General features: G+C 35.7%; 1 protein-coding gene across 3 annotated transcripts in view; it reads left to right on the top strand.

Annotated features, from left to right (window-relative positions):
• The window catches only part of LOC114248966 (transcription factor hamlet), a 59,239-nt gene extending 47,934 nt beyond the window's left edge, over nt 1–11,305 (top strand). For 2 of the 3 annotated variants that reach the window (XM_089740062.1, XM_089740061.1), the window contains exons 6-8: nt 6,799–6,955; nt 7,649–7,819; nt 8,324–11,305. In XM_089740062.1, the coding sequence (XP_089596188.1) occupies nt 6,799–6,955; nt 7,649–7,819; nt 8,324–9,997 (2,002 nt within the window). In that variant the 3' untranslated portion in view covers nt 9,998–11,305. The remainder of the gene's footprint in view (nt 1–6,798; nt 6,956–7,648; nt 7,820–8,323) is intronic. The other variant, XM_089740063.1, reaches the window with a different exon arrangement.
• The last annotated feature ends 5,567 nt before the right edge of the window (nt 11,306–16,872 follow it).

Here is a 16,872-nt window from a genome sequence, read left to right as displayed (position 1 = left end):
AACAATATTTTTACAAGAACTATGTATAAATCCATAACGAATTTTTATTATTATTTATTTTATTCATAAAAAGAAAAAAACCATTACAATATTATGTTATTTGGATTAATGAACAGAATTGCTAAATTTTGGCCAGTTTATAAGCTTTCTTGGTTTCTATAAAAAAAAAAAAATTCTATTCCTAAAAACATACAAAGAGATATAGAGACGCATACAATTAAAATATGATTAGATAGATAATTACCCGTTTCAGTCCTCGTGCTCTTGCCCCTAACTATTATCCTTTTTTATTTGGATTTAGCTTTCTTAGAACTACTACTACGTAATAGTACTTCTGTGCACCATAGGGTTGTCAGATAATATCTATTTAACATTCAATTTTTTATTGTTCGTATCTAGACAATTAACAGACATCCACAACCTCTTTTTCTGTCTTCTATTATATAATCATGATTATTTTTATTTTTCCCTTAATTGTATGATCTTCATCTCCTCTGGTTCTATACCCGCAAAAACACGAGCAATTTTATATCATACACATATCTTAACTACCTAAACAGTATCATTGATATGTGAAAACTGTAAAACTTTTTTTTCTTTTATTACAATTTTTTATTCTCTCCCTCTCTCACTCTCACTCTGGGTCTTGTCTTTATTTTTTATCACTCTTACGTTCTGCACTGTGTTCGGTAAGATTCGCTTGATCATCACTATTGTGACGCCTTTATTGTTTAGATGAGTGGACCAGTTCACGGCCCACTTGATGTTAAGTGGTCGTCGGGGGCTCATAGACATCGATCACGTTAGTGCCGCCATCCACTGGGCGTCTTATCCTTTAAGCCACAAATACTTAAACAAACACCTTGAAGAAATATTAGATTTATTTCGTTGTTACTAAATCAAAATGGTAACTATGCTTTTTTTACACAATACAACTGACAACAAAGAACTTTGATTTTATATGTAATTTACGCTTATTTTATTTAATATAAAACTAAATGTTTACGAGATGTTAAATAATGCTTAATATTAATTACTTGATTTATCTGAGTTTCAATTGAATAAAGAAAACATTCTGAAAAAAAATCCTCATAGACATTCAAAACACAATAATCATTTTAAAAATAATTAATATAGACATCCTATTGTTTTCTGAAGAGCTTGAAGACAGATACAAATCGTACATGAGTTAGCAATATCGATTTTATCGCAACATCGACTGAGCTACGGAATCCAAACGATTGTTAGCTGTACCGGGATATACAATCGATTATTAAAATGTAAGCGTACTCGTCGGTAGTTCATTATTCGTGGCGAAGCAATAAAATCACGCTTTTTTTTGTCAATCTATTTAAAATTTTTGCTAATTTATCAATCAACTAAACGATTAGTAGGGGATGTTGTTAGTCCGCAAGGGTAGGCTGTAGGCACATCAAAGATAAGAATGATTATTTTTCCAAGGTCTTAGGGTCTTCGATCTTAGGACTAAATAAAGGTATTTTAGTTGTGTTGCTTCTCGTGATTGCCTCTTGTAATCACTACTTCAGGTAGGATGTATGTTCGTCAGCTCATCTTTTTTTTTACTAAAAAAACGATAAGTAAGTTTGTTGAATTAGTCGAATCCTTAGGCTTTGCTGCCCAGTCTTTGAGACAACTTTGAACCGATCGCTATTTCACAGGGCAATTTGAAGATTTCCTCAAAATTTCATCGAAATCGACCCAGTCGTTTCGGAATCTATAGGAGACATACACACACCGACCTTTATATGTAGATAAAAATATGTATCAAAAGTATGTTACTCAGATTTTTTTTATCATTGAATTGCATCGAATAATATTATATTGTCTCGATGGAGTATGTTTTTGTATTTCGAATTAAATAATTCAATAATTAAAATGCGTCATTTTAATGCACATCTGGTGGCTCGTGTGGGTGGAGCTTAATGGATCGACTTCTAACGAAAGTTGTTCATTGGATGTTATCAATTCGAGAACATGTAGATTATTGCAATGATCAGGCTATCGTTGAAGTTAAGAGAGATCGAGGCCATTTTTGTTTCAATCAAGAGTTAATTATTCATTTTCTTATTTATTCACTGGTGGTAGGACCTCTTGGGAGTCCGCACGGGTAGGTACCACCACCCTGCCTATTTCTGCCGTGAAGCAGTAATGCGTTTTGGTTCGAAGGGTGGGGCAGCAGTTGTAACTATACTGAGACTTTAGAACTTATATCTCAAGGTGGGTGGCGCATTTAAGTTGTAGATGTCTATGGGCCCCGGCAACCACTTAACACCAGGTGGGCTGTGAGCTCGTCCACCCATCTAAGCAATAAAAATAAAAATAAAAACTAAAGTAATCAAAAGTGATTTGTAATTTTGTGCAAAACGAGCCTTGTATTTTTGGCTTCCAAGCATTTGGGCCACCGATGGGCCGTCTAGCTCTAGATTTCAAATATCTCCCTACCCTTCAAACGAATACGGGTCGCTTAAAAAAATAAAAAATAAATAAAACCTTTTTAAATCTGAGCGACGATCATGATAACGCCACTCAATAACGTCCCAATCAAAACGCTTATTATGAGCTACAAAACGAATTCGCAACGTACTTTCAATTGTAAACGTAAATTATGCAACATCCTATTAAACCGTACACAATCGATCTCTGTTAGGAACATTTACTTAGATGTTGTATGCGTTTGTAATAAGAAAAAAAAAAACAGATGTTGCCGCCGCAGATTGTTCTGACAGATGGGAGCTGTTGTAAGCGAGCCCCGGGGCGGTCTGTTGTACCGGTGCGCGTGCCTTGATTACCAATCTACTAAATAACTACTATAAATGAGTGTACTGCCTCGATTGTTAGAAATATTGCCAAATCTCGAATTGATTCAACTAAATGTGCTCGTTGTGAAACAGCCGTAACGCAATTGAAGCAGTGCAGTTTTCTTTGTCATTCTTCTTCTTCTTCTTAGTCGGTCTCTTCATTGCCAAAGATCGTGTCTAGTTTGAAGTATTGATGCTCTATGCTTCTTTATATCTACTTGTTCAGTGGAACAGTTTTTATGATTAATAAATCATTAATTGGTAATATTTAAACTTAGAAATTTTGTATTCAGTTTCAATGGCTCCGTGTGGGTTGTATGGGAACAAAAAAAAATATATTTGGGATTTAATCGTTGAAAGGCAGCTATTAGGTAATCGAAATCCAAAGTGACCACCATCTATCCGGAACCGTACGCAATAGCTTTCTTAGCAATACCAGTCAGGTGTAGGACGGCACGAATACGCAATAGACGACCAGACAGCCAGCACGTAAACGACTCTTACATTACGGACGGCCGATTTTATTTCTCAGATTAATTAAAAGATACGACGAAAGGCGAACCGTCCGTAAGAATGAAAACGTGTCTCATCGTGTCCGTTGTAGGAACGCTAATGACTTTTTCGATGTCGACTGATCTTTATGTATCAATCATCGGAGTAATTATCAGACAAAAGTGGCAATGGAACAGGAACTTTTGTTTTATTCTCAATAAACGTGTTGTAGCAGGTGTAGCATTAGAAAATCGCCGGAGGCTGTAAGGGTTGCATGTGGCGGACCAGTTACGTCAAGGAGACTCACTGAGGCCGTTTAGCAAATGATACACGTTTTCCATCAGATGTCGTCACGGCTTAGATATTGACTTAGATTGTCCCTATTTAGAAAACAAGGAGCATAGTTATTATATATTATTTACATATAATTATATGCATATATTGCTGCTTACTTAATTTCTTGTTTCCCTAGTGATTTAACTTGTGTTTATCGGTGAGGTTCTTTAATTGGATTTCTGTATATTTTTGTTGTTATTTTGTTGTATTAAATTAAGTTAAGCTATTAGTCATTCTGGTAACAAAGAGAAAAATAATGATAATGAAAATAGTGATTTTTATTAAATTCATTGGTTGAACATATCAAATATGAAAGAGATTGGGGTCATAGTTCAGTCCGTTGTAATTATGCTATAGTTTGGTAATTATTATTAAAATGATTAATATTAACGAATACTTATTTTGATTATTTTTTCCTAGTTCTAACAGTAGGGCTGGTTTTTTAAGCGTACGTAAAATATAATCAACTAGGCAAAGTAAATGAAGTCTATACTTAGTGATAATAAGTGCATGAGCTGCTGATAGAGCACCAATAACTAGTTTATAGAACGCATTTCGTTTATAACGTCCTAATTAAACATTATATCGGCTTATGATATTGAAAATGGGGCTTAGTCGAGATAATTTTGTTTTACTGTTTTAGTATTACCTAGATTTTATGTTCAATTTAGACAATATTTTATAAATTTTATGACTAGACCAACACTAAATTATAAATAATTAACCAAACACAATGAAAGTTAACGACTCTCAAGCTTTCGAACCAATTTTCGATTCGCGAGCCAATCTTTACTTCATTTAAATTTAAACTAGAGGAGCTTTGCTCGTTTTTTTTTTTTATAAATTGTTTTTTTTTAGAAATTATATTTAAATACAAATTACATATTGATCTTTTATTATATTATTTGTTATTTTCTTTCAATAAAAAAAAAGTTTATGTGTAAGTTGATTATCGATAAAGCTAATTATTGAAAACACGAATAAAACAACATTTTCTGAAAATAAATCGTAGCTAGATCGATTTATCGCCCCCGAAATCCCCTGTATACTAAATTTTATGAACATCGTTGGAGCCGTTTCCGATATTTAGATTATATATATACAATAATTGCTCGTTTAAAGATATTCTTCTTCTTCTTCTTCTCAATCGTGTCACTCTTGACAGAGTGGTCGTGATCGTCATGTAGTGTTGGAAGGGGCAGACTTGATGCGTCTCACGATGTCGCGCCATCTCTCCCTGCTCGAAGCCATTCTACTGCACTCATTTAAGGGACCTCCCACTGCAGTTTTAATTTGGTCGGTCCACCGCATTGGTGGCCTCCCGCGCGGTCTTGTACCATCAACGCTTCCCTGTACAACGAGGCGTTCTATGGACCGACCATCTCGTCGCGAAACGTGTCCGAGTCTATTAATGGCGTCGGTTATTTTTTGGTGTTCAATGCGTTCTCGTTTCCGAATGCATTGAATCTTAACAAATACAGTTGTCAATGTCATATTGTTTTCACACATAACCATATTTCATGTTTCAAAATGAACCCAGGCGAACTTATGAAACAAGTACATTCATACGTTTTTGCTTAATTTAATTACACACTAATGAGCTTTTTCACCTGAAAATGTAAATTATATCAATTTGAATTTTACAGCACTCAAATTGAAAGTTATTTGATAGTATGGTCAAAATGAACAAAAAATAAATAATTAAACCGTTAGAAGTTGTCGTGTCCTAAATGATAAGACAGTTGATATACTTTTATCATAAGATGCTACTTTGTCGGCGTTCGAATCTCGTAGATACGTACCAAAAGTTTCTACTAAAATACGTATTCAGCTCATGTTCACGAATGACTTCCACTATGCAGGCATACCAAATACTCTTTAGGAATTATATTGGTAGTGGTCAATAACACGAGTCAACACCAAATTTGACTTTGATTGCGAAGCATAAAATTTCGGTATTTTAGATCGTAATTAGACGAAAAAAAATACATGGCAAGAAACAGTTTGCTTTTGAATAAATTGACCACGTATGAAAAAAAATGCTTCAGCATCGTATTTCCACTTTCGTGACATTTTAAGTTTTTCTGGGCTTGTACAAAACGTCTGATCGTTGCTTATGACTCGAGTGCCATCTAGTGGTACTATGTAAACGGAAACACCCCACTCTCATAGCGTGGTTTTTTTGAAAGTATTAAAATTAATTAAAATTTATAAAAAAAATTAAAAATGAGTATTATTACTATAACTATCACAAAAGCAAACTTTATACCAAAAAAAGGTATTTTATTTTCGTTTTTGTGAATAATTAACCGCAAAAACCTAGTATAAACGCTAGGACAGAGAACGAATTTTTTTTTGTAGAGTTGTGTAATGGTTCAGGAATTAGGGGGTTATCGGAAGTGAGATAATTAAATAACACAACTGGTTAATCGGAGCGTTTATTCGCGACTGAACTTAAAAAGTAAAAAGCAACGCAGCTTGCGGGCGCAGCCGCATGTTATGACTACGAACAATTTTGTTTACATAACAAACTGTGTCCCTACAACTCTATTATAAAAACTAAACTTGCTAAAAATAATGAGAATTTGCGTAATTCCTGTGCAATTGAGACACACCTCAAGTCTCAAGGTAGGTGGCGGCATTCACGTGTGATATCTATGGGCTCTGGTAATGACTATACCTCCTAACGTCCTTGGCCGTGAGCTTGATCATCAGTCTAAGCTATAAAAAAAAAGATGTGTGGTGTCGTGGGACACCGGATAGGAACGAAGTTCCTTATTATAAAAATATTAATTTTAAGTTCTATTCGAGATATAAATAAAATAAAACTGGAGGTTTCGCAACAACCCCCGGTCATTCGGTAATGTGCGAACTTATTGTGGTACACTTCATTCACGGTTGTTTGCATAAGAGTTAGTGTATTGCGCAAACGAACGCTCTGAGATCGTGGTCAATGAATGATAAAAAACATGTTATTTTTTGTACGTTATTACAAAGTTAAGTCGTACACTGTGTGCATTAGTAATAAAAATCTTACGTTACGGACGTTTTTCCCCGGTTAGGGTACCCTTCCGCATCGTCCATAAGGAACTTCGTTCCAAAAAAATAATCAAAAGCGGCTCTGATTTAGTGATATGAATGTTTGTTCCAGGCTCGACCAGCATCTGATCCAGCGTCACGGTCAGCCGGCCGGTGCCTTCCACTGCGAGCTCTGCAACCGCTCGTACAGCTCACGGGCGCTGCTACTCAGACACCGCGCTCTCGCACATACCGACATCAGGAAATATCCTTGCGAAAACTGCCCTAAGGTGTGATGTAGTTCTCGACTTCGCCGTTTAAATCCAGTTACAGTTGCCTGTGTTTCATTTATTCCTAACGTGAAGTAATTTGTTGCTGTCTCTCATGCTTTACTTCTGTACGCTTTACTTCTGTTCCGAACGAAAAGTCTGTTAATGGTATATGTCGAAAGTACCGGAGATGCGCAATCATTCGATCATCAGAGTTTTTTTAGAAGCATTGTTCAAAAGGGGCCCTCGAATTTAGTCGGAAGTCGGATTTACAAATTTTCTGGGGATCCCATCACAGAGGTACCATGCTACTGAATGTATTGGGATTTCGAGTTTGTAATTTCGGGTGCTGTTCCTCAACGGGGTTATTTTGAAGGTCAAAGACTAGCTCATACAATCAAAAATTGTTTTTGCCAAATACTTTGGATTTAAAACGGATTCATTCACAGCTTTGCTATGGTCCAAATATTACTAAAGTCTATAAGCGACGGTAAGCGTTTACTATCACAGAGGCCGTATTATCCTTTTCTTGATGATAATCTTAAACTGTTTCGATCGGGCGATCATGCTCACATTGAGTTGCCAATAGCCTTTTGTTTCAATACAAAAACAGAATAAGTCTTTTCTCGTAATATTGGACTTACATAAAGAAAGCGCAGAATGTAAATGCAACGGTAAATATTTCACGTGTCGCGAAACCTGATGTTATTTCAGGCGTTTACCGATCCTTCCAACCTGCAGCGCCACATCCGCGTGCAGCACGTCGGCGCGCGCAGCCACGCCTGTCCCGAGTGCGGCAAGACCTTCGCTACCTCCTCCGGCCTCAAGCAGCACACGCACATACACTCCAGCGTCAAGCCATTCCAGTGCAAAGTTTGCTTTAAGGTCAGCTTTGTTAATCTTTACTTGGCAACCCTGGAAATATGGTGATTATATACTAGGGTATATAGGGTATCCAGGGTATATAATCACCATATTATTGCTTAGGTAGGTGGACGAGCTCACAGCCCACCTGGTGTTAAGTGGTTACTGGAGCCCATAGACATCTACAACGTAAATGCGCCACCCACCTTGAGATATTAGTCCTAAGGTCTCAGTATAGTTACAACGGCTGCCCTACCCTTTAAACCGAAACGCATTACTGCTTCACGGCAGAAATAGGCAGGGCGGTGGTGCCTTTCTCAAAATCTTTAAACGCTTTATATTCCTTAACTTTATCTAACAAAACACTTAAATAACTATCATATATATCATATATCAAGTACTTCTATAATGAAAGCGTTCTAATATTTTGTAAAAAAAAAAAATTTGAGCTTGACAGTATAAAGCAATCAGAATAAAAGATAAGTTTGAGCATCTATGTGAATGATATATGTTGTGTCGTTACAGGCCTACACACAGTTTTCAAATCTGTGCCGCCATAAACGCATGCACGTCGCTTGTCGTGCAGTGGTTGAATGCGGCAAGTGTGGACAGTCCTTCGCATCGTACGCATCCCTGACCAAGCACAAGAGATTCTGCGATACTGCCACGGCATCCGTAAATTTAAGAGGACAGATGCCGCAAGGACTGCCCCCGATTCCACCTTTACCAAACGTTGCGATGAATCCTGCAAATAACGCCAATCCATTCCCAATGTACAGAGGTCATACTTTGCCGTTGCATTATAACACGTTTGCCCACTACCCAGCATTGCTATCGGCTGCAGCCGCTGCTGCTTATTCACCTGACTTTTTGAATCCATTCCTTAATGTACAAGGAGCCGCTAGATTGGCCATGGAACACGATCTTGCTATGTCAAATGCTAACTTAGTTTCCAAACAACAAGAAGGTAGAATGTCTGTCAAAAGCATGGACAGCTGCACGTCCCTCGATGATGCGAAAAAAATGAAGGATTTTGAATCAGAATTGAACAAGAAAGACAGTGCTAGTTCTGATAGAAACACGCCTAGTAAATACCCGGGCACATCCACAAAAATGTCTTCACCATCAATTGAAGAAGTTTCCACGCATCCATCAATAATGGCAATGCAGACTCCTATTGTACCATTCAATTTCACAAGAGACGAAATGAAACGAAAGTCTCCATTTAACTTCTCACTAAAACTAAACAACAATGAAGTTATGGGGGTGAAACCATCTTCTCCATCTTTACCGAAAGATTTATCAAAGAATGTAATGGAAGACGATAAAGCTTCCGAGTATTCTGAGGCGGAGGAAGATGCCAAAAAAGATGAAGCAGACCAGCCTCTCGATTTGTCCGTTACAAAGAAACAGAGCGACAAAGAATCAGAAGCGGAAAACGATGACCGTTCCTTTCGTAATTCTGTCAAGTCATATTCACCACCAGAGAGTCCTCTCGCCAGAAGCAAGACACCCGAGAATGACACCACTGATGTGGACGTCGAGGGCGTAGAGCCAAAGAGAGACTCTCCCACACAGATGGTCTCCCCGTCAATTGCGTTTCCCATGCCCGTTCATCCTCAACACAACAGCATCATTGACGCGATGTATCGCCCCAGATTTCCGTCATTTCACGCATCCGAGTCTATCCTGAATGCATCACACTCTCCTTACGTTCCAAGTCCTTTCAATTTTTTATCCCCCCTTCTGGGTACCGACGGACCGGACCGGCAACAGAGCGCGTACGCCAAGTTCAGAGAACTGAACTCCGGCTCGAGGAAGGGTCGGGATCAGTACGCCTGCAAGTTCTGCGGGAAGGTTTTCCCGCGCAGCGCCAACCTGACCCGACATCTGCGCACTCACACCGGTGAGCAGCCCTACAAATGTAAATACTGCGAGCGCTCGTTTTCGATCTCGTCGAATCTGCAGCGACACGTGAGGAACATTCACAACAAGGAGCGGCCTTTCCGGTGTCCGCTATGTGATAGGTGCTTCGGGCAGCAGACAAACCTCGATCGGCATTTGAAGAAGCACGAGGCTGAAGGCGGTGATTCACCAAGTTCTGCAGATACGGAGCGCGACGATGCGTACTTTGATGATATCCGTTCTTTCATGGGAAAGGTGACGTGCTCACCTCCACCGCTCGCCATCTCTACATAGCGCTCCCAGAATCCTTCACTACCTTCCAAATCCAACAGTTCTTTAACGTATTAGATATTAACTTCTACTAGTACTTGTTGAAGTGTACCTATATAATAAAGACTAAAGACCCTTCTGAATTCAGTTCAGTGTTGTAAGGGCATAATACATGACATTGAATGTTAATTGTAAAGTTAATGTAAAAATTAAATGCTGTAGTCATAAAGATAAACGTTGTAAATACGTCGATTTGAGGTCAATAGATTTATTAATCACGTTATCTTAGCTACATTATTGATTCTGTCGTAAAATCAGTAATTGTTTCAAAAATGTTTAATGTGACTTAAATATTTGTTCCTAGTTCACTTCTCGTGAAATAAGCTAAACTCTTTGTGTACATATTAATGTTAGATTGTAAATAAATAAAAATACTATTAGAATTTTAAATTTAAATATGTCCCAGTGATGCGTGCGACGTTTTACTTAATGACTATTGATACAGCAATTCGATAGAATGAAGTGATTTTATTTGAAATAAAAAAAATATTTCATACATTAATTAGTCGTGATTTGAAAATCGAAAAGAAATCTTATTTAGTCTAAATTTTTACCAAAGTTTTCGTTTGTAATTGATTGCAAATTAATTTGTGTAATATCGATTTTTATATGATAATTAAAATGAATTTGTAATTATATTATATGTAAATTGTTATTGCTTAGTTGTGTCTTTAAGGAAATTAAAAGTAATATTTTTTTTGTTGTTATTTACACGGTTGTTGTACATGTATGAAGTTTCATTAAATTAAAATTAAAAGCATATCATATGTTTTTTGATAAAATCAAAGCTCACTTTAGAAATTGTATTAAAAATGTAGGAGTATTAGAATATTAATATGATTTAGATTTTAAATAATATATAAAATTTAACACTTCCTATTCCACCTTTTATTCTGTAATTGTACTGTACTTTCATGTAAATAAAAACAATTGAAAAAATAGGTTAAATTGATCACTTATAAATTTTCCGCGAGTTTACATTGAAATTTAATTTCATGAAAACAAATATTATAAATCTCCAACGATTTAACTAAATCATATTATTTTTTAAGTAGTTTTTTCTAAATCTTATTCGTGTATTTTATTAAATCAATCAAATGCTTATAAAGTTCGTAACTTTTAATATATCACATATAGTCGCACTAGAATATGATTTAAGATAATAATTAGTGTCACGGAAACAATGTATGCGTTCGTCACTCGATACTTCTTAATTTTATTTCAATTTCCAATTATTGTAAACACATTGAGAAATAAAACAGTACAACCGAATATAGTATATTATTTAATTCATTTAATCCAATGAAATATACCTTTAATGGAATGAATGTCTTTTTTCCTACGAAGGCAGGCCAGTATTCTGTCAAGTCAAAACCAGAACCAGTATGCTAGAGCCACAGCGAATATATTGCTAATCACCCAAATGGTTTGCTGCTTCTACCTGCTCGAAATTAGTGGTGTCGGGGCATTTTGAAGTGAAAACTTCTTTAGAATCGTTGTGATTTCAAACCGGATGCAACGGAAAAAACGACAGGTAAGAGACACAAATACAAAAATGTGTAGGATGAAGCCAGCAAAGAATGAGACAGAAATATACATACTATTTAATACAGCGCCATCTGTGAGATTTTTTAATACTAACGTGTGTATGAAAGCTCTTGTAGTGAATTTTAATTTAGGATTATACGTGAAATTAAAATATCAATTCACAGAGGGCGCTACCTTACAATTATTTACTAATGACAAAATTTTACATATACTTAAGACGTTTAGGATAATTGTATTTTAATTTTGGAAGGTTTCACTTCTACCACGTGTGAATTGCACACATGTTTTTTATTCGCTCTGTATTTTTAATTTACCGTTGTGCATATGGCGTATACGCCTTAATACGTGGTATACAGCAGGATAATCGGTAAATTTTATTAAATTACTAGCAATACTGGGCCGCTTCGCTGGGTATTTAAAATTAACATTATTATTTATTATCATTATTATTAGGGAGCTCAACACTCATATAAATATTAGTATATCCATTAAGTATGTATTTTCTACATGGATGAAGTCAATTGGATGCATGGTTCAGTAGTTATAACGGAACATCCGTAAAAACCACTGTAGATTTATATATTAGTATAGATTGTCCTTTCGTCGGTTCGTGTTATGTGTGTCAAATCAATCCGACCTTTTGAAGGGGGTGAAAATAACATTTAAAGATTCCTCTATATACATGCACACCAAGCAAAAAAAAATTGTATTAAAAAGACAGACAGGAAATACTCACATGAGTTCATTGGTGTTAAAATTATGTAGCAAAAGTAAGCATAGAAAATATATTTTCGATGTTTGATGAATACTATACGATGTGTCTTTTTCATCGTGTAAGTTAATCTTGAATACATTCGGTTGTAATTTCCTTTCTAAAAGAATAAAAAAGTAAAGCAGTAGCATTTAGTTTTTAATTTCAATAAATTGTGTGTTTGATTTAACATTTTCTACGGTTTTAGCGGGTCATGAAAACAATTAAAGCTACTTTCACGGTCGTCCTTGACCATGAAAATCAGGGCCCTTAAACTGCGATATTTTAAGACAAATATTTTTTTTGTATTGAAACTATCGACATCTTGTAGCGGATGCCCCTAAACTTATATGTTGTTAAGTCATTTAATTATTGTGTAACTGGGTACAGAAAATAAAAACTTAATAAATAATACAAGTATTTATTTTAGAATAAATATTTTTGTACTGATGACTTTTTATGTTCAAGTGACATTTTAAATTTATTCCATAATATAGTATTTATTTGTTATAGATAAATTGATTAAATTTTATCAATTAGCGATTACTGAATATTTACAAAATCCTTCATTAAAAATAGAATATAGGATAGGTGATTTGTTACTGCCATCTACAGGAGCAATGAGAAAGTAATCGAAGCGAAGCCATCTAGTGACCGACGCCCGTAAATATTTTTGTTGAGTGCTTGAGTTGCTTATCTATAACTAATTAATGTGTATAATCTATGATGAAAGCTGTAATGTGAAAAATACTTTAAAAATATAAAAAAATACTTTGAATATAATTACAATTAAAAAAAACGTTAGCTTAAACTGTAAGTTTAGTGGTAATGATGTGATGTCATGTAAATAGGATATATTAAACGAATTATTTATCATATATAACGAAATATTTATCAAATTAAATCTGTTTGTAGGTATGTATGCTCATTCCAAACATGTATGGCATAAATTATTTATTTTACTTAAAAAAAAAGGCCTTATTCGACATACTTTCCATTGTATTACGTAGTCTTAACGAGATTAAAAGTATTGAAAAATAAAAAAAAACCAATCAGTCCTTAAGATTTATTGTGAAGGCTTAATCACAATACAATCAATTTGAGTGAGATATGTAAATTGTAAATGTCACAATCCAGATCAGTGGATCAAGGGTCAGAAAAATTGACCTTTCTTAATTTTAATCAATTATTATATAAGTTGTGACCTCGATATGCGTTATCAGTGAAAGCAAGGACACAACAAGGACGCGATAAGGTAATTACACTCATTATAGAGCGGCCGCTCGCCCGTGTTGCCTGTGGCCGCCGTCGGGTCTATATCCTATAATTAGGGTTGTCGTTTATTACCTCTGTTCTCCAAGAAATTATCAAGTAATTAGACAGAAAATTAAACGAAGGCGGTCGTTAGATAAGTTAACAATTATAATTTTATATTTTGATTCAATTTCATTGATTTAATTGTCGTTTTATTAATCGGTTTTTGTAAAACAAAAGCTATTTTATATGCGAGTTGAAGAGAATAAAAGCGATATGAAAACAGTAATTCCTTTTTCGTTTACTGCTCCTTCATTTCACATTTAAAATGCATTTAAACTAGTTATAGTAAAATACTACTTAAACTAGGATAGTAAAAATGCATCATACTTTTTTAAATGAAGCATGAAATTTTAAATGCGATTTGGGCAGCCCTACGAACCAAAGTGGCAGATTAAGTAGGCGATTGGATTCGGCCCTCGGCACGCCTCATTGTCTAGGATAAAGAACTGCCGCCGCACCCATCGTAAAGATTTACGTTCATCATTGAGTCGCTCGTGCCGATTGATACAACGATAACTATTTATGTTGCTGATAAAATTTAAATTAAAGCAAAATGTTATTATTGTTTATGCGTTTGCTGGCTTTTTGACGGTTACTGAATCTTGATTAGATATTTACCAGAAAAATCGAACCCGCAAAATTATAATTTGCGTAAACACTGGTGGTAGGACCTCTTGGGAGTCCGCACGGGTATGTACCACCACTCCGCCTATTTCCGCCGTGAAGCTGTAATGCGTTTCGGTTCGAAGGGTGGGGCAGCCGTTGTAACTATACTGAGACCTTAGAACTTATATCTCGAGGTGGGTGGCGCATATACGTTGTAGATGTCTATGGGCTCCAGTAACCACTTAACATCAGGTGGGCTGTGAGCTCGTTCATCCATCTAAGCAATTAAAAATAATCGTTAAACCAGAGCTATTTTATTGTTTTATTGCTATCGCGGACAGGCGAGCAGGTGGTGAGTGGCTACCGACGCTCATGGACACTGACAATGCCAGGGGCACTGCTTGGCGGCATTCCGTAAGCCGATTACTTTAAATGTTAGGTACATTGACATTATGATAATATATTAGGTATATACAACGAAGTAATAACAAATTGATAAAATGATAGAATAACCGACGTATAATTCACTGATGGTTCTTTTCAAAATACAAGAAAATATCTGTTCTTCACCAAATCTGTTCTCAGCCTTTCCACTACCATAACTATTTTTTCTATGGTGATATTTTAAGCCTTCGATGAGCATACGGCCTATTTAGTGGTGAGTGAACGCTCATAGTCTGTGTAGATTTGCGTCCATCTAGAGAAACTATACAACGTCGATGAAGCCAATTTTTAGTTTAGTGACAGAATCTATTTATAACAATGAAGTGTAAAAAAAAAAGAACATATTTTAATACTACTCTACTTTCATACTTATGCTGACAGCCTTGAGAGGCTTTTTCAGCTTCTCCTTGACGTATAGATGAACTCACGGGGCTCAAGCCGGAGTGTTGCTAACACTGGCTCTAGCAAGAGCAGTGCTTCGCAGAATCTACCACCAGATCGGAAATGCGACCCATTGAGAAGATCCGGCGAGAAACTCAGTGGGCTGTGTCTATGGGTTAATTTACGGGCGAGGACAGCGACCGGTGCTTGAGGTACCTAAAAGCACCGTTAATGGATCGAAAGGATCCGTAATGACGTGCTTAGGACGACGTCGACTGTTTACCATTCGGTCCACAGGATGTATGTAATTACCGGCAGCCACGACCAGAGTAATTACTACCTTAAATTACCTACATTATTAGTGTTCAAGTTCAATATCAATATTCTAAAAACATTGAAAAGGTCACAATTTTAGAAACGCATATATCCTTTGCTGGTACGCCCACACGCAAGCGTGTAATGCTTAACTAATACATCCTGACACCGGGTCCATTGTGGAGTCCTTCGTAAGCGCCATAGCGGATACACCCTACACGAGAAATGTGTCTTATTAACCGTCCTTTAGAAATGCCACAATATGGTCGCCCCGCTTTAAGTAGGACCAGTGATTTATTGCAATAGTTTGTGCATGTTTTACATTTTTAGCTTAGCAATAAATATATTATATATATCTAAGATCTTTGTCAATGATAATTGTTTAAAATCAACCTGAATCGGGATGAGATAAATAAGCATGGAAAACGATTTAAGTACGGTTTTCTCAGCCGTACTTGTCAGCAGATTTTCTTGTTCTTGTTATTAATTATATGCTTAGAAATATTCGGTTTTTTTTTGTTGAGAAAATCTAATAAGTATAATTTAACGGCCGTCTGGTGTAGTGGTAAGTGACATGGTCACTACACAAGGGTGTCGCGGGTACGAATCCCGCCAAGGGAAGAATGTTTGTATGATAAATATAAAATGTCTTTTCCAGGGTTATGGATGTATAATAAATATATGTATGTGTATAATAAAAACCTTACATTTATTTCCGTTATCTGGTACCTGTAACACAAGTTCTTTACGAACTTATCACGGGACCAGTTAACGTGACGTGATTGTTAGTAAATATTTATCTATTATTATTTATTTATTTAATACATTAAAGTAAGTAAGTCTTAAGACAATAGGATTATGGTCGAATTTCTAACTGGACTCAATTGAAGTGAAACCGCTGGGCGAACACTAGTTAATAAAGTATCACAATTTTGACACTTCGATCGAATCCGCTGCATCACGCAATAGGCATATAACATCGAACCCACTTTTCATAAAAATCGCATGATCGCATATGGGTTTGCGAGGTCTTGACTTCTCGATCACTTTAATATTACATCTAGTATTTAAAGAGACGTTATCCCAAAAATGTACGCAGATATATTACATACGTTAGAAGTATTTAATTCGAAATAAGATGAAATAATCGAGAAAACATTTCAGTTTTATTGACAGCATATACTTTTGATATTTTTGTAAAATACATATTTTAATCCCGCTCTATTGCGACTGAAGATAATCATATGAAAGACGTCGACAAGTTACACAACAATCGGATTTATTGTTATGGAATATCATATAGCACAAATAGACAAACATTTGTTTTTTAATCATATAGAAGATCGACACAAGCGAAGTCATCGTCCATAGTTGTTTTCGATATCTAAAAATACATCTAAAAACGTGGTAACTTAACTTAATAAAAACGAACATTAACTCGAGAACTGTATTATATTCCTTTAGCATTTTTTTCAGA

This window comes from Bombyx mandarina, chromosome 03 (assembly GCF_030267445.1).
Source record: "Bombyx mandarina strain Sakado chromosome 03, ASM3026744v2".
NCBI classification, from domain to species: Eukaryota; Metazoa; Arthropoda; class Insecta; order Lepidoptera; family Bombycidae; genus Bombyx; species Bombyx mandarina.
This window is presented reverse-complemented; position numbering and strand designations above follow the sequence as displayed.